Raw genomic sequence first — 20,577 nt, forward strand, 5'->3', positions numbered from 1 at the left:
GTTCTAGCTTCGAGAATCCGTAAGACAGTTTCGAGGGGCGGTAATTTGAAAACCAGAGCAAAGATATAAAAATTGGACGCAAGGGTTTTCATTGTCACTAAATGCTTATAATGTGGAGTCGGAAATCTCGCAAAAAGTGAAACTACTTTTAGATTTCTTTGAGGTACGAAATTGACCGCCAAGTAATCAAACATTGTACATTGCACATGCACTACCGTATTCGCTTATATCAGATAAGTCAACTCTTAAGCCGTTTCTCTCTTAGCTCTTACTAAAATAAATGATTGGCTGGTGGATTCGGTTCCTTTGCGTTGGTTTGATTTACATTACACCGTAATGTACATTTACGTCACTATTAAATAGAAGGGAGGTGTTTCTGTTCATTAACTTGAGGAGCTTAGATTAATGTGTTCGCCGGGTGAACCTAAACGTGAAGTGAAATTGATTTATAGGATTGACGAATGCACAACTGAAAAGTTGATTAGAGTGACAATATCATCATCATTGTTAAGGTGAAGAAGGCCAGTCAATGGTGCTAACATTCAAGTATGATCAGGGTGCGTGTTTGTTGTTGAATTTTTTTTGAAGAGAGGTTACGAGTTGGAAATGATTGAAATATTACACCGCTAAAGTTAGTGAAGGAGAAACTACCAAAATGCTGAAATGTAAACTTTTATTAGCTGAGACCGCAATCATTTTTTACAATAAAATATTGAGTTTGGTCTAAATGTTGGCAAATGCATGTTGTTTTAGAAGCGAATATCATCATGACACGTACTGGGTGATTGGGAAGAACCTGCAAACATTTTGGTAAACACAGTTTCAGTTGAGAGAGACTACCTTCACTTCAGCAAATACAGCTTTATCTGGGCAGGACTACCATTGTCATAGTAAAATGATTTTAGGATGGGGAATATAATTGCTCAATCAGGTGAGTGCTTTTTGAAATAAAATGTTGATTCGAGAAGGGACTTTCACCATCTTGGCAAATGCAAGTTGATTTGGTAGAGTCTTTCATTGTCTGCGGTTTTTATAAGCTGACTAAACCATTACTCTCATTTTCAGGTACTGAATAGGACGAAATTATTGTATTAACACCATGCTTTTTTAATTGTCAGGTAAAATTTGATAACAAGGTTTACATCCTTATTTAAATACATAATATTTCGTCATGTACATACATTCTGACCAACAAATGGATTTTATAACAATATTATTACTTAATAGATAATCGGAGATGAATAGAGCTAAGTGGATTTCGACTTCATTGTAACTTCAATAAACTAAAGCTCTCCGGGTGAATTGAGTGAGTACTAAACTAATTACTTTTTAAAGGAAAAAAAGTCTTTTCATCGTCACTGGTGACATCTAAGCGTTATTCCATGAAATTAGCAAGAAAATCCTAATCTTTTGAAATTCCAATTTTGGTGGATGCTTGCCAGTATGCATCATCAATAGTTACTGGGAATTGATATAGAAAGAGTGAGTGCTACCGAGGACACTCTATGTAATGAATATTTGCCAGGCTGTAACGTTGATACCCATGGTAGAACTAAATGACTATTTTGATTATGATGCACATAAATGCACACGCGCGCTAGCATAGGCGACGTGTAAGTTTTACAAAAATCAATTGATTCAATGCTCATCTATAGATAAATAGACCAGACGAATGACGCTGTTGGATGTGGGTAATATTTTGTATTGCCAACATGATCGTCATGTTACTGTCCAAACAAATCCCGCACAAATCTTTTCTAATTAAAGGTCCTAGTAGGACAAAATTTAATCTCGTTCATTGCTTCAGTGCTGGAAGTAGAAAGGAAGACGACGTGAATTTATTTGACCTCATCCCATAGTGATATACGATTCATTGACGCACTTACAGCTCATACCTTGTCCTTTGTAATTCAGAACAGTAGTTTCACCAGTTAAGGAATAATAATGTACTGAACTATACTAACTTTGGTTGACAGAATTTAAGCTAAAACGAAACGACGATATGCAACCGTTTCATTTGGAACCACTTGATATTACTCTCTTATGGATACTGATTTTGAGCAACATATTATTGAACATAAATAACATTTTTGCTGTTATTTTATGCAGTCGACTTATTCAGAAGTTTGAAACCAATTCAAGAAAAACACACACGAAATAGTCAGTCTATATATATCAAATCAGAAAAAAATCTTATTTACTACTTCCTTGGAGCAGAACACTTCTGAGAAAATACGGATACGTTTACGTTAAAACGCAGCAGCTGATCATGTCGATTTGTTTGCATTCGTGTGTAAATAAGAAATTAGTTCTATTACCACAGCATGACTTTGATTGCTAGCAGCTGGACATTGATTTATGGCACACTAAAAAAGGAATAATAACAGTAACAGCAAATGAATTGACTCGAGAATTTAGAAATATGTACAATATAACCCGACAATGACACTGGCGAGCGAACCATGTACTCTGACTAATAATTTACACCTAAACAATATGTGTTTCATTTTTAGCATTTCAAAGTAATTATATATGTCACATACAATCAGATTGCGTGCAAAATTGTTATGTGTAGTTGAATAGCTGATTGTTTTTTTCTCAAGTAAATATAGCACTGTGTAAATGATTGTTGTATGATTTAATATAAGCTTATTTTGGCAAATACAATTCGTTGTATAGCCATGTTGTATAATACGGCTATATTACAATAAACTCTTGAAAATAATTAATCGACATTTTCAAACGCAAAGCTTCAAACAAATCGAGAAGCGGGATAATAATATAGGCATTCTAGTTAATTGAGGCAGTCCGTTAGATAGCACTTTCTTTTCAAAGAATTACTTCATTAAGGATTTCCTGCATAGCTGACGGTTCAGCTTCACAAAGCTCGATAATTCGTCTGCTCGGCATCAAACAAAATTGGAACACCGTGTATTCGTTATGAAAATAATCAGTTTGATCGTGGCAAGAAGTGTACCTGGATTGACTCCCGGCACAATATGTTGTTTAATTGGAAACATCACGTGACAGAATGCGATTGAGAAAGACTCGTGTAATACGAATTGAAATAACTTCATTGTGAATCGTACGGAAAAACTGAATAGTATTTGTTGTTCGTAAATTAATTAATTAATTAAATAAATAAATAAATAAATAAACAAACAAACAAACAAACAAACAAACAAACAAACACATAAATAAATAAATAAATAAATAAATAAATAAATAAATAAATAAATAAATAAATAAATAAATAAATAAATAAATAAATAAATAAATAAATAAATAAATAAATAAATAAATAAATAAATAAATAAATAAATAAATAAAGCCCACGTGTATTATAACAGCACATATACGTTTAGTTTGAATCCCAAAATATTTATTCAGTATATTCAAGGTATTTTCTTTTCACATGTGTCAGTTGTGACAGTCATGTTATCACAGTCGCAGTGTTTTCGGCTTCTGTAATTTTGTAATGCTAAGATTTTCTAGTGCAATTACGTCAATTATTAGAAAACGTTTAATATATTTTGGGGAAATATCATGGTATCGCTGTTTTGTGCATGCAGTTAATACGTTTTCTCTCAATCTGCAGACTTAACTTATCAGTGCAGTCAATACGATTACACACAATGTGTAGGCTAAAGTACTGCCAATAATATTTCTCACAATCCGTAGGCTGAACTCATCAGTGCAGTGAATAAGATTACACACAATCCGTATAGGCTGAACCTATCAGTACAGTCAATAAGACTTCTCACAATCCGTAGGCTGAAGTCATCGGTGCAGTCAAAATGATTTCTCACAATCCGTAGGCTGAATTCATCGGTGCAGCCACTAAGATTTCTCACAATCCGTATCCTGAACTCGTCAGTACAGTCAATAAGATGTCGCACAATCCGTAGGCTGAACTCATCGGTACAGTCAATAAGATGCCGCACAATCCGTAGGCTAAACTCATCGGTACAGTCAATAAGATATCGCACAATCCGTAGGCTAAACTCATCGGTACAGCCAATAAGATATCGCACAATCCGTAAGCTGAACTCATCGTACAGCCAATAAGATATCGCACAATCCGTAGGCTAAACTCATCGGTACAGTCAATAAGATATCGCACAATCCGTAGGCTGAACTCATCGGTACAGTCAATAAGATATCGCACAATCCGTAGGCTGAACTCATCAGTACAATCAATAAGATTTCTCACAATCCGTAGGCTGAACTCATCAGTACAATCAATAAGATTTCTCACAATGTGTAGGCTGAACTCATCGGTACAGTCAATAAGATTTCTCACAATCCGTAGGCTGAACTCATCAGTACAGTCAATACGATTTCTCACAATCCGTAGGCTGAACTCATCAGTACAGTCAATAAGATTTCTCACAATCCGTAGGCTGAACTCATCAGTACAGTCAATAAGATTTCTCACAATCCGTAGGCTGAACTCATCAGTACAATCAATAAGATTTCTCACAATCCGTAGGCTGAACTCATCAGTACAATCAATAAAATTTCTCACAATCCGTAGGCTGAACTCATCAGTACAATCAATAAGATTTATCACAATGTGTAGGCTGAACTCATCGGTACAGTCAATAAGATTTCTCACAATCCGTAGGCTAAACTCATCAGTACAGTCAATACGATTTCTCACAATCCGTAGGCTGAACTCATCAGTACAGTCAATACGATTTCTCACAATCCGTAGGCTGAACTCATCAGTACAATCAATAAGATTTCGCACAATGTGTGGGCTGAACTCATCAGTACAGTCAATAAGATATCGCACAATCCGTAGGCTGAACTCATCAGTACAGTCAATAAGATTTCTCACATTGTGTAGGCTGAACTCATCGGTACAGTCAATAAGATTTCTCACAATCCGTAGGCTGAACTCATCAGTACAATCAATAAGATATCGCACAACCCGTAGGCTGAACACATCAGTACAGTCAATAAGATTTCTCACAATGTGTAGGCTGAACTCATCGGTACAGTCAATAAGATTTCTCACAATCCGTAAGCTGAACTCATCAGTACAATCAATAAGATATCGCACAATCCGTAGGCTGAACTCATCAGTACAGTCAATACGATTTCTCACAATCCGTAGGCTAAACTCACCAGTACAATCAATAAGATGTCGCACAATCGTAGACCTTCTTAAAAAGACATAAGCTGCTATGCATTTGACTAATAACTATAGTTATGAGACGTGACCTAACATTGTGACATTGCCATTGTGAATGTCAAATGTATACAAATGGGGGATTTTACAAAACGCTGTCAGTGTAATAAAATGAGTATTCATCTCCAATGTCAAACAGTCAAGTTGCAATGTCATTGCGCATGTTTTACACTGGAGAGTTTTGCAGAATGTTTACATAGCAACCGATTATAGATGCTTTAAAATATCGGCGTTCATTTACAGGCAAGTGTTACACATGCAATTTTGGTGGTTCCAAGTGAAATAATTCGAAGATATTAAAATATATCAGTAATACAGCGAGTTAGTGCATTACACTCTGTCGCAATGCGTTTAAATGAGATGAACAGTGCATGTAATATAAGTGGGAACCAACCAGGGGACTGAGTGTTGACTTCAGTACTTCTTATCTTCAAATCAGATAGAAATAATCAGAATAGTATGACAGAACCCCACACCCTCCCCGTGGCTTTCGTTGCGTATGTTAGTTATTTTCACGAGTGATGCGGTGTATCCTGCGGCCGTACTTTCACAAGCGAAGCGAGTGAAAGTACAGCAGAATACACCGCATCTCGAGTGAAAATAACTTCCATACGCAACGAAAGCCACGGGGAGGGTGTGGGGTTCTGTTATTATTACATATGCTCCATATTTGATTATTTCATATTAAAGAAAGAACGTGCAACAAATCGAATAGAATTTAGATCGGGGAACCCAATTGCCCATTAATATGTTCCAAGACAGTGTTACGCCCTAGCAGCGCGTGCCAGTGTAGAACGCGTGTCACTGTCTGTGTGGAAATAAAATAATCAGACGTCTAATCTGAATCACTGTCCGAATAAATAACTCACGGACGTTTAGTTGGGGCCACGACAGAGCCAGAACTTGAACTGGACGATTATGATACACCGTTTGTGTTGAAGTTAAAAGTTCCTCCACAGAATTGTGCATTGGCAAACAAGCCGTGCAACTGCGGTACTCCACAGACGGATGACTTTCGTCGACAGCGGTCGTCGCTGAGCTGCAAGCTACAACTTCTTTTGTGATGTTGCTTGTTGGTCGTGGATTGAATGAGTCTTGGTTACCGGTTAAAATGTTGCTCATTTGGCGCTAATAATCTTTATTTGGAGCTCAGTAACGCTGCAACGTCGCCAGCAGAAACCTCCTGGTATCTCGATGTTCAACTGTTGCGGCTCTATAGTAATCGCTGATTTTACTGCGGGTGGGTCTTTCCAGAGCCCTTCAAGGTTTATATAACTCAATTTCCAGGTGATCAACATACATTAAGTTCTCCCAATCGTAGTATTTTATGTGATGTACACCTGACATGCCAAAAATGTTGCTGAACTATTTGAACCGGATAAAAAATAGCAGACGAAAATGTGTTTACAAAATAACAAATAGTTCGGTAGCCAATGGAAATACCATGTTCATTTGAATATCGACCGTGAAAATACCGAAAACATTATTGCATGGGTGATATGCAAATTAGTTTGACTCAAAATAAGTGACTGCCTAAAAGTACCATTACTGTTGTTCAAATTTCATTTCACTCGGCAAGTATATTCATGTACCCCAAGGGGAAAATATTGTACTTCTAAATATTGTTTATTTCGAAAAACGGTACTCCTGAAAGGACTACTTTGTTTGCACTCATACCTCATTTGCATATGTGTTGTGGAAATACCGATTTTGATTTCAGGGACGAATCAAAATAAACTGCAGTACATATGTAATAATATCCACTAAGCTGGATGAACGTACAAAAATAACAATAATTTTCATTTTTTATAATAATTTTGTATGTTTTGTTTCCAGGCCTGTATAAATATATACTGCTGCATATATAAAAGCACCAGCACCAGACAGCGGCGGACCATTGAAATACTGTCTGAGCAAACCGGCAGTAGTAGTGCCCATAGAATTGCGATACCAGGTTTAACACTATGTCTATTTTTTGCAAACGTATTACCATCTTTAAATACTGCAGATGGTTCACTGAATTGCAATGCTCGATTTTATACTTATGTTTTGTTTGTATGTATGATATTTTCGTGAATAATCTTAATGTATTGTATGATATCATTGTGATCGTTACGAGACCTTGTATCGTGTTCTTGGAGACTGAATGGCGTTAGCAAGGCGCTGGGTGGTAAGTGGCTATTGTCAATTACAAGAGGCGCCACATTTCACAGTAAGCTGAAGGTGCAAATAAAAGCGTTTGTGACGTCATCATGTAGATTGAAGGGAATTTATGTAATCGAAGTTAAAGTGCCCGTGTCAATTAGAACAGTGCTATGAGAAAGTAGAGTATTAGATGTCAGAATTGATGTTGTGCAATCCATGTTATTGGTTTCAGCGTAATGTCTTTATTGTCAATAGCGAGAAAATTCCGCCATTATGAGATAGCATACACAGGTCAGTGACATGCGCATAATGTTTTAATTCAAACAGGTCATCCTTCTTACGTCATCCACAGATTCAGTGAGATTTACGGACTTATTGACATTAAGATAAGGGGTGTATTCCAATTTTACAATTTTACAATACAGTTCTTTCCATTCATCCATGAGATTTCATCTGTCTCATCGAAACAAATTAGACGGTTTAACGCTGTGCACATGATTAAAATACATATTCGGGACGGCAGCAAATGTATTGCTTTATTTATTATGTGTAGCTAGGATGACAGTGACAAAGTAGTGATACGAGCGAGATACAGTACATTTGTCACTGACTTGACAAGAAAGTTAAATCGTGTTGGATTGTATTTTATTCAGAATTACATCGCCGCCTTTGTTCGTTTTTTCTCTGAATCATATTTTTGTAAATTCTACCATTTAAAACTTCGGTGACGTATTAGACCTATACGCAAGCCACTAAGCGGAACTTTATATAATCCAGTTAATAACGATAGCGTAATCTGCTTTGCGGCTATAAGCTGGCGCCATTTTCAAGGGATTCTAAGATAACTTCCAGGATCCTTGCCATCATGTTCGTCTAAATGGTTCTCTGTGATAAATATTACTATTGGGAATTGAACATTTTTTTTCATAAATATTTGTATTTCAATTAAGCAAATGTATCCATCAGTGGATTTAACAACATTTAAAACGAAAACATTATCAGTAAAAAAACTCTATATTGAAGGGATATGATCTCAATAAATATTTGTCATGCATCGGAATACATGCAATCAATGGAGCTATTTGATGATTTAATTTGAGTACCAAAAATTTAACCTAATTTGCTCTTGGGGTGCAAGGGCATATAAACCTAATTCGATTTAGTTTTACATTGATTTTGTTCAAAGTTACAGTCATTGCCATTAGTGTCAATTTACGACTCATGCACAAATAATAATTCACGATTTCCATCGATTCGATGTTGCTAAATATTAACCTGCAATATCAGAACAGCACGACGTACACCCTGAGTGAGTTGTTGTATTTTATTGGTGAACGCAACCGCGGAGGTAATTACGACTTCGATCACGCCACCGGAAACAGAGAATTTCTCTTCGCGTTATATAACATTGTTCGATGTGATTCCGCAATAAACAGAAGAAGAAAACATGCCGCCAATGTTGTAACAACTAGTCATGTAGATCTCTATGCAAATCATCTTTTTACCAAAGATAAATCAATGCGTATGTTAAATAATATACACCTACCTTGCAAGAACAAATTTAACATGACCCCCAATACACAGAATACTTTCCACATTTTGTCTTGTATGTAACTTAACGACGACGTGCTGTTTTGTTGATGTGATTACTAACATCCATTCGTTATCCAGTGGTGGACCGATCGCACAATGTTAGTATGTCTTTACATTCTTGAAATTAAAACATGATTACTGCGAATCGCCGTCTGATATTATCCACATGTATATCACAGTCAGTAAATAACAACTTCAGTAATTGATAGTTAATATTTCCACATAATGGCAAACAAATGAAGTTTCCTATTCCACGAATGGAAGTGCACACACTGGCGGATATGCGGACTGTTAAAGACGATGACACGCCAAATCACTCCCTAAAGTACATCCCACACGACACGCGAAAAGTGATTGGTCGGGTGTGGTTCCCATAGTAACCAATATGCATTAAACAAATGAATTTCACTTCGATGTCGTGTCGTCTTTACTGCTTTGACATTAATATGATTAATCCACGCTACACGTCATGACTCGCCGCCTCTATAATTCGGGGTTGCTCCGTTGCTTTCACAGGTGTATGCGGCTCAATGAGCGAGACGCGACAGATTCTTCGATGATCTGCCACCTTGACAATTCGTCCAAAGTGAAATGATACGTTGTATTCAAATGTCATCAAGTGTACCCAGCTATCATCGCTATCATCACAGAGGCCCGACAACGGCGTTTCCATTCAAAATGATTGCATAACCCAATACACTACTCTGAATTAAGTTCTTCAATTACGTTGAAAGCTCCGGAAAGCGCGGAAGTATGTCGGGTTCCTACATTCGGCACCCTAGAGTGAGATTATGCAGAACAGTTGTGATTCGGAAAAGCTAAGCCTATGTAAATAAATTGAAAAAAAACACTGGGTCAAACACTGGCATACTTTAAATTCGTATTACGTGTGATATTCCATTACGTTAATTTTTCTCACATATATTTTTGGATTGGCTGATATAAAATGACGCATCTATGGCAGAATATGGCGTAAGTTGTAACTGAACAAAAATACACAGATGATGATTCTGATATATTCATATATTGATATATGCTTGACATATTCAAATGAAGTATTTCACACAAGTTGGTGACACACCATTGATAACGTTCGATGAACTGAATTTCCGGAAAAGCCACCTTCTGGTACAATTACTATTCTTATTTAATTCTAGAAGTAAAGTAGAAATCAGTCTGCGTCCTGTGCGTATATATAAGCTGTCATAGTTGATTCTTGTAAAAAGCTCGTTGTTCATATGCCCGTGTTAAAGAATAGTATTCACATAGCGGAATAAGTTACTGTATTTATGCTTAAAGATAATATTATCGATTAACGTAATACAAGCCATGATAGTTCACGTACGTAATCACAACTGGTGTTGAATTAAATTCATTAAATTTGTTTGTTTGTTCGTTTTATTGTTCAGAGAACAGGCGGATATATACAATTCGGACTGCTCAATTTTCAGTCTCCCCGAAAGGATGGTTTTGAAATGCCGACTGAAATCTATAAATATAACCGCGAGGCTACATACAGTTTGAGATATGCATAATCGCCTGGTGCCTCTAGAGTGGCGAGATGATTCAGATAGAATTCCCTAGAATCCTGCTAACATTTACTACCTTAATAACGGAAGTGAGTTTAGCTAATTCAGGTATATATACTTCAGTACAATTTCTGACGTTTGTTATTACTTTTTTAACATTCAAAGCTGTCGTGAAAAGTGTGGTTACCATAATCTTGTGTTTTACATCAAACACTTATTGAATGAGTACACGAATAGTATATCCACTGATTTAGCATAGCGTGTGTTATGATAACAATGGCACGTAATTAATTGAAATTTTCTCTTCCCGGTGTTTATTCATTGCAGTCACATACCAGCAATCACGACACCGAACATCAGATATTTTCAAGTCATATTTCACCAGGTAATCCCTAAGTTCAAGGCTTAATAAATCTGAACAGATTGTCAATTTTAAACACAGTAAATCATGTACCTGACCCTAGGTCATAATAACTAGGCAGCAAAAAGACATTTACATGTGAACGATTCTTCGGATTTTCAAACAGGTGAAGAGGTGAAATCAAAACATTATATAATTTTTGACAGCACAATATTTGTTTGTCTAACCTAAAACCAAACCCCTGGGAAATCACATTTATTGTTCTGCGTAGTTCGCGTACGGAATTCACTCTATGTCAACAGCGTCTCACTATCAACTGCGACTCTCCGTTAAATGATATGTTAAATAATATTGAGTTGCTCTTGCCTCGTAAACTCCCCAGAATGCTGCTTTTTTGTACCATCTGCACCAAGTACGTATAATTTCTTCAGAGGTATTGCGACCGGAAATGCTTTGTGCGAGTTAACAATCTGCTTTTGATTAATGCAGAGGAGAAATCATTTAATATAAATATGAGTGATTACTAGACACACGCGTTTATTTGAGACAACCACTAGTGTGAACGACTCATTACTCTTGCATTCAGTCCATGCATTTCACTATCATCCAAAGTAATGACTGGCAGTGTAATTGATGTAAATTACATCTGAATAATTTGAATAATGACTACCAATACGACACATATGCAAAGTAGTAAAACCCAACCAGTGTTACGATAAGATGTATAGTCTTTGTTCTCTTTTGAGTTGGTTCCAGTAATTGGTCGTTTTCGATATATGATTTGAAATAACCGACCACTCCACCCCACTTTGTCTCGCGTTAACACTCGCTGCGTAAAAGATTAACATATTTCAACTATTCAGTTATAATTTGTTGTGATATTACAGATATTCTGCCATTGTAAAAATCACGCCTATCATCTCCTTCTCGAAAGTGACGTTTGGTTTATGTAGGAGACTCTATAACGCTTTATACAATGCAGTAAAAGTCAAATCAATTTATTGAGGGACGATTTTATTTTGAAACTAATAAAATGTTACAACTTCAACCTACATGGAAATTATTCTATCACATACATTATTAAACGCTGATATTTCTCCCATTCAGTGTGACAGCTGGGGCATGTATATCTTTGCACAGCTCTAGTATATTCGAAAATCTAAAAGCAGACATTACTAAATTATGTATAAGTGTACTTTGTAGTTTATTAATGTCCTGACAATATCATTACATGAGGTCAGAAAATAAAACTAACACGTTATACTCCTAAACCATATGCAGCACATCGCCTTCTTTCAGTGATGTTCATGTGGCTCGCGAGATTTGGAGATCGAGGCATTTGGTGATACCATTAATGCAAAGGAAAATCAGTCAATCCATCACACAAGTAGACTTATATCTGTTTATCTATTTCCTGTGTTTTAACCAATTAAATATCACATGGAATAGTCTTTTTGTTGTTATGTGTGTAATCTGTAATGATCAGGTCATATTTTTAATGTCACTGGAACACAGCGACCTATAATAAACTATTGATTATTGTCCGATAAATATAAATAATAGTGTTAGACTTATCATTTTTAGTAAAACATCCAATGTGTACTTTATAGGCCGGTTCATTTAAACTGTCAAATAATATCGATTTTATATCTCGAAACTATTTAGCATGAGCCGATATTTTTTTCAGGATCCTAATGGTTAAACCATATCAGAATTAGTGTTTCTATTGCTCTGACACAAAAGGCATCTGTATCTTTATTTTGTACTGAGCACAAACATAGTGTTAGTCTAAAGTCACATAAATTGAGGTATCTAAAATTGACAATATTGACATTACAGATGTTTACTAGCATACGTCATAAGGCCGATTTTCACAATATTTTGTAATCATTAACGGCGAACATAAATACAGGCTTAAACTACAAATGTAAACTTATATGACGCATAATCGACTCCCAGTTCATAGATTAGCGATATCATGACCAAAGTTAGTACTCTTAGAATAGCCCGAATGCCATTTGAATTGTTTTTGAATTTTGATAGATATGATGGTTTGGACTATGCAGAGCAACTTGTCTCAAACAAACAGACACGCTACCTACTTTCCAACTAGTTTAGTTGAGTTTGGAAAGTTTAGAAAGTTTAATTCTTAATCGGAACCACTCAATCGGAGGCAGATATGGAATGTTTCACAAAGTGTCTGGATCGAAATTACAAAAAACGAATTATTAAGTGTTGTACACAGGAGATGTAATTATGTATTTATTAATTATAACGAAATACATGTTGTAGACGAGATATTCATTCATTATTATTATTATTATTATTATTATTATTATTATTATTATTACTGATAATACTAGCGTCAGCGTTAGGGTTAAGCCCATTTAACACTACACGTACAAATGTCTGAAAGTTGGTTGTGCTATGTGACAAGACGTCACCACTAATTCCATACTGGCCCTCACTGGTCACTGAACGAGTTCATTTATTGTAAACCAATATGATTGACACAATACACTGTGTGACGCCATGGCTGGTATTTAAAGTTGGACGGCAAGGCTGCTGCTCAACATTTTGCCCAACGAATAGGGTCCAAGAGACACAACAATCTTGGAAGCGGGTACACGTACTACCATAGACGAAGCCGGCGTTTAACAGCAAAAACTGAAGTCACAGTGGAAGGCCAGGGATACCTAGTAATAGAGGTTTGCAGGTGGGGTTTGACGTTTCAGTACGTGGATTCCAGTCGCCGGTTTTATAAAATTAACTGAGTTGCCCCACTCCATGCTAGACTGTTACGATTTGACACACGTCGGGAAATTTTAAATACCGAACTTTCCTACACTCACACTAGTAATGGGATTTCAGTTATAAAATCGGGTTTGTTAATTAATAGAATCTATTATTTTTCAGGCCAGTTTATTTATGTGATATTTTACAAATATATATGTGAGTAATATTGAATGTCGTTTCCTCCTTTTGTCGCATGATCACCTTCACTCCTTACTGACCGAGTGTCCGCGTTGTTGCATAGTGAAGACAACGTTTAGCACTGAAATATTGCAGGAGATGGCGGGTATTACTGCCGGAGACAAGAATAATTGTTGTTTTACCTAATAAACTATGGTTTCACGTAGTACGATTGACCGTTGTGTATTCTTGTTTCTATTTATATATACGTATAATTGTAATGGTGCCCATCAGTCTTAAATTATCCCAGTGCTACACGGATTGTTCACTTTTGAACTTGTTAAGAACCCACACACGATTCAATGAAAATATTGAATAATATTAGGTGATGTAAAGTTAATATTTGACCCGACCCCGGAACCTCGTGACAAAATGTTTAGAATAGCTCATTGGAAACATTGTTACCGTTTAAAAAATGGATCGTGGGCGTATTATGTGCATTGATGGTACGTACAGAAAATGGATTAAGAATTTTATTTTGTTTGGATAGATCATTCATTGAAGCCTTTTTTTCCTGACCCTATGCTCACAATTAGATTGGCAAAAACTGAGTAAAAATTGTTAACATTCCGAAAATTGCAAAATGCATCAACACTTTGTCTCAAATAATACGAGGATACCGTAAAGTATGCACAAAGACAGTACAGCGGAAGTATCGACCGACGCGCAGCGGATGCAACGGCGTAATGTCTGAGTGCATACTTTACGGTATCTTCGTAATAACCTTATTATTATACATCTTTTCTCCAAATGATGGTCAAACCCTGGTGGCAGCCATGTTTGTTTTTATTATTAGAGCACGCTTACGCGCGTAAACAATCCATATTTGGAATTCGCATTTCCTAATATGGTAGGATGAAAATACCCCGTAAAATACTGCAAAATTACGGCATGCTTTAACACTTATGGCGTTACGATGACAGATGTATACTAATAATATATAATATAATACTTCTTTGTTAATATATACGCGGAAACAAAGAATACTGTACGAACTACTGGTTATAAAACTGACAATTTTTTCCACCGATAAATGATTGCTCTATTTATCACTTCCCTTATTTGGTATTCAATGGACGTGTTTGATATCTGACCTGATAATCTGGTTAAGCCTTGATATTAATATACTTCTAGAGTTGCGGTGAACTCTATGTCTATGGTGTATGCAAATGATCTACTTCCTTTCCTTGTTCAAGTACATTAGTGTACACTGCATTTATTATAATCGTATTCCCTCGGCGTTACTCTAAGAACATGTATGTAAAATGGTAATTATAGATTGAAAGTGGTCTAGGAAAAATAACTACAAATGATAGAGTTATTAACTCCAACACTAACCAGTCTGCGGTAAAAAAATAATTTTAAAACTAACCTGACAGCATTAAAGAATTTATTTCAATCACTAGCCAGTATGTGGTAGAAAAAATAATTCCAAAATTAACTAGTTTGCGGTAGAAAAAATGAATTCCCAAACTAACCTGTCATTGGTAGTAAAATAAACGCTAACACTAACCAGTCGGCGGCGGTAAATGAATTCCGAAACTAATCTTTCAGTGTTAGAGATATCAACTCCAAAACTAACCAATCAGCGTTAGAGAAATTACCTCCAACACTAACCTATATCAGTGTAAGAAACTGACTCCACCATGTCAGTGGTAGACAAATTAATGTATTCACTTACCTGTCATGACGAAGAAACTGTCGTAACACTGACACCACCCTATGTGGTTCTTCTTCGTATGATTATCACACGGTATAATCCGATGAAATTCCCAAATTCGAGAAAAGCTAATAATGACGGGTGTGCGTGACATATTTACTACCAACGCCCAATTTAACGCTGCCAACAGATGTGTTTTATAGTCCCATTTATACTTGCCACTTGCATTGAAATCGATTATCGTACATATTAGTTTGAATAACGAGGTGACATTTCATGATTAATATGTAAACACTGAATATATCATGATGATGGTAAATGGGGAGAGAAATGGATCACATGTTTCGGCAGTTAGCTTTTGTTAATTGATTAAAACGGTACCAAGTGTAAATAATTACTACCGTAGTCGATATTCGCGTTGTTCATTGCATTGGAAAATATGTGGTCAACGCGCAATAAGTTTATATGTAGTGACTTCCTTCTAGTATAATACGCAAAGTATGACGACTATTTAATCCAAGCAAATAATTGTCAAATAAATTAAATATAATCTATCAATGAAATTAAGAAAGAGACAAATATATTTTCTCCACAAGGACTACAACATCATGCATAATGTTTAGTTCGCCATCGTCGGTTTCAATATCATTTAAATCATTCGACCAGACTGCGATGAGAGTCGTTCCACGTGTACTACGTTACGTTAGCTTTGAATACTGAATACTGAACCTGACATTTTCGAGTCATGGATATGTGTAGCTATCGTCGAATGGTCGAAAATATTTCTTTCTGGTAGTAAGCTTTAGGCAAATGACTTATTGACCGAAAGGGCAAACTATAAAAACGACAGACTTCCCTTGTGTATATGTCTATACAACTTATATTTGCATCATCTATCACTACATCTAGAGTCCCATCCAGGCATACGGGGGCGTATTGAAGAAACAGAAATTGTGGTTTAATACAAACAATAAGTTGTACGGTGTACGGCAAACATTCACGACACAATAATTACACATTACACAAGTATGTTAACTAGTGTTAACTAAAATTCGTGATATCACGTGTTTGTTTAGGTGATTATGCAACAGTTCTCACTACCTGATAAAGTCTATAGATGCATGCATGAAATATATATTGCCACCATTGTTAACATTTCAGTCATTCCCAGAATAGGACAGAGATATATGTACAGTTGTTACGTGGTACAGATTCTGGTTATCGCTTGGCTTAAAAGTTCCAGGATAATTGTAAAACTTTTATCAAATTATCATATTCCCTAACTGAGCCATTACAATATCATATCACATTTCATAACTTGCATCAATTAAAGTCATTAATTGAATTTTAATTGAACATATATCATTAAAAGTTTCTGAGATACTATGACATTTACTGTTTTATTAATGGCCAAAATAATTTGTGGCTGTAATGGAAATGAAATTGAGTCACCGGAAAACTGTACATCCACCTTGGTGATAAACCTCAGTAGTATACGTTACTTATTGCGTCATTAGATTTATTTGGGTTAATGAGGTGAGCATCAATGCTCTATTCTGGAAATCCCTGATAATCTATTTACCATTTACCATTCCCAAGGCCCTTGCTATTTTCGGCAAAAATACTGTTTGATATGCGCCCCACATGCATAGCTTGTATACCCGCATTAACCAGCGCGAAACTACTAAACACTACTACTAGTTCTACAGCACTGGTTTGAATGACGTGTTCTATTAATGGCGAAATATATTACCCCCTCCCACTTTGTTATCCCATTATGCATGTTGTATTAATGACAATAAACGCACATGTGATATTTCTATGTGAATTTGGTAAAAACACGTATTCTGTAAAGTTATTATGAGTCAGGATGTATTTATCGATTTTTCTGGCTGCTTGAATATAAGTATCATTGACCCAGACAGTTTTTGTCACGCAAACATACAGTGTTTGCCGGCGTTAGTGATTCGATATGAATACGTGTCAACAAAGTCACAGTTGGTGAAGACATCGATACTCATAGTAATGTATGGGTATGACAAAACAACACACATTGCATATTTACATCCGTGCACCATTACAAAGTTTAACCTATGCAAACACTTGGGGATGGCTAGGGCAGAATAATCAGTGTTCTACGTTTGGGAAATAGATGTGAACTAACACGTCAAATTACGGAGGAGATGGGGAACGTGATTTCGTATATAAATAGCAGAGACGCCATCGAGACCTCGGTCATACATTTGTAAAATGTTGAGCTTTGAACTAATTGAATACAATGTTTATAACCAGGTTTGTACTCATGTATTTATTGATGCCCGGTTTAGACGGTCCAAATGAACATGTGAAATTGCTACTCAATGAAAACTGGGACAAATCAGCGGTCTAGTTGCATATAAATGCAACCACCATACCCTTTTAAATTAATAATAGGGGTATGGGAATACATCTTTGTAGCATTATTTCATTATTAATACGCTATGAAAGTACGTCAAAATGGTCAAAAAATAATTTCGATGCAGTAATAATGAAAAGGTTCATAGCAGTTGTAATTTTACTTATCTTTGTTATATGTGATATTGTGAAAGAAAATTACATGTTATTGTTATTGGTATACTTTTCTGTAGCATTTTATTTATAAAAACCAGGCATGATATCATTCAGGCAACATGCAATGAACTAACAGCAAATGTTTTTTTTTTTTCTGAGGCAGCTCGATTAAACCATATTATCAATTGAATTATGTTGATGAGATTTCATTTTGGCGTTATAATCCAAATTGAGGTAGGTTAATAAGCGTTACGTTAAGGTGTCCAAAATTGTGAACAGTGATTAAACAATCTAGCATGTAGTACGTAGCATAAAAGACCTTGGCTGGTAATGTAGGACAGGCAGATTATTTTTTGTAGGCTTTTATTGAGAGGAAAGCTTTAAATTACCTTGTTCGATCGTTTTGGCGGCTGTTGCATAAGATCTGTTTTCAGGTGTCAATTAGAGCTGCAGAAAGTACCATGGGAATCAATAACGCGTTACCTATTATTTTACTTGATTGTTCATTGCACGTACCACCGTGTGGGTTTACACATGTTCGAATTTACAGGGATGACACAGTTGATATAATCAAATCTTATTCATGCCTTCTCTTATTACTGGTATGCATGTTAACAAACACTGAAGACGATATCCGTGTGCAGACGAGTTCGTATATTTACTTTATTTTATTTCAATCAAAACATAATGCGCAATTGAATTTTAATTAATCTCACAATAAAATAATAATTCACGTTATCTGCACGTGCCTCATTACAAGCTACTATTTAAGTTAAACAAATTATTCGAAACCAACATTCAATATTTATACTGAAAATGCGTAGGGTTTATGGGCCACTCACCGCAGTCTTCGATTAAAGCATATGATTACAATGATCTCATGATTACCTAATCAAAAAATGAAATATTTTATATGAAATATTTTATCATGTAGTCCAAATTCACAAGCCCCTCGTTTGTGTTACCGTACAATATCACAAGATGATACTATTTGTATCACCATGTGTACAATGTAATCAACATAATTGGTGCGTTATGAAAGAAACTACAACAATTTGGCGTTTGATCAACTGATCAGCAGAATCTAAGTGATTATATGGGTTCGACTAAAACACCTATGGAACTTCTGTTTTGACGCTGTGATGAAAACTATTTAAATATATGCAACACAATGCTTTATTTTAAACCTGTTAAAAAGTATTAATCTCATAATCATCGTTAGTCTAATGGAAAGTAAAACTATCGCATTCCTTCTTGTTAAATTCAATTGAAATTTCAAATATATAATATAACAATTCCACTAACATCAACTGTAAATATTCCACGATTCGTAAATACGGATATCGCAAAGGAAGTCGTAAATATGACGCGGTATCACGGAATTGAATATTTATGTCATTCATGTTTTTTTAGCGTCTAGACACTCAACAATATCCGTCCTTGCCCGGATGTTTTTATTACATAGGATAAAATGTGATGACGTCAGAAATATTGATACCTCATGATAAGGAGGTCATATTTTGAGCCACAATACGCCTGATAATAGTGAGTTTGTCGATCCTAGTGAATATATGAAATAACTGTCGCTATTCGTTGTATTTGAAGTGAAACTAAGCAACGATAATCAATCTACAATCAGTTGTTAGTTTGTTATATATGAGTTTGCACTAACACAAATGTGTGTATTTGGAAAGCAAAAATTCCACTAACTAGTAACTGAATCTATCAATAAATGACATATCCTATATTTTGTATATTTTAAGTATCTTAAGCTTAATGTTTTGATGGTCAGTCCGATTCATGACGTACAGTCAGCATCACGTGTATTCAATATCCATTAATTAACTTGCACACACTGAATGAATATGAGAAGAATTAAGTTAAAACTTTTAGCAACTTATGTTTCATCCCGACCATGTAATCAATAATTCACGACCGGAAGTCAATTGACCTTTATTAAGATAGAGATGCAGGTTCGTGGGCACTTGGGAGTGAATTTTTTTTTTTTTTTTTTTTGCTTTTTATTATCCAAAAAGTCTTGGCTATAGACTGTTGAAATTTTGTAGAATTGTGAATAGTGGAACATACTCAAAAAATGATTTCAAAATATAGATAACAGGTGCAAAAATTATATCTTTTAAATGCTTAGCAAGATTTAGCAAGGCTGTACATAAATAATAAAACAGAAACATGGTGAAAAAAAGGAATGACGGGATCTCCATATTATGCACTGTATTTAACTTTATACAAAACGATAATACATTTAAATTTGAAACTGTTACAGCCATTTTAATTATGAGCATTAGTAAACTTCTCACTGAGTGAATTGTTATGCAAATTAGCAATTATCTCAGCTTATTTTTAATGCACATTCCAGAACTTTAAACAAATTAGCTCCTAGACGCTTTGACCTTTTGTTTTGAAATTTAGTTGAATAGTGTTACAGCAATCGTACAGACAACTAGCCTGGGTGTTAATTTATGCATAAACTTGAAGTAGTAAAATTTGAGCTGCTGCCCTACAAAATTGACAACTGGTAGACAGTTTTCAAGACGGCGCTTTCTTCATA

The 20,577-nt window shown here is 35.5% G+C and overlaps 1 protein-coding gene across 1 annotated transcript in view; it reads right to left on the minus strand.

Annotated features, from left to right (window-relative positions):
- The window catches only part of LOC100368592 (neuronal acetylcholine receptor subunit alpha-9-like), a 71,572-nt gene extending 62,610 nt beyond the window's left edge, over positions 1 to 8,962 (minus strand). Inside the window, exon 1 of the mRNA XM_085504778.1 lies at positions 8,889 to 8,962. Within this exon, the coding sequence (XP_085360904.1) occupies positions 8,889 to 8,940 (52 nt within the window). The 5' untranslated portion in view covers positions 8,941 to 8,962. The remainder of the gene's footprint in view (positions 1 to 8,888) is intronic.
- Positions 8,963 to 20,577: the final 11,615 nt, after the last annotated feature.

This window comes from Saccoglossus kowalevskii, chromosome 10, assembly GCF_978046115.1.
Source record: "Saccoglossus kowalevskii chromosome 10, keSacKowa6.1, whole genome shotgun sequence".
Taxonomy (NCBI): domain Eukaryota; kingdom Metazoa; phylum Hemichordata; class Enteropneusta; family Harrimaniidae; genus Saccoglossus; species Saccoglossus kowalevskii.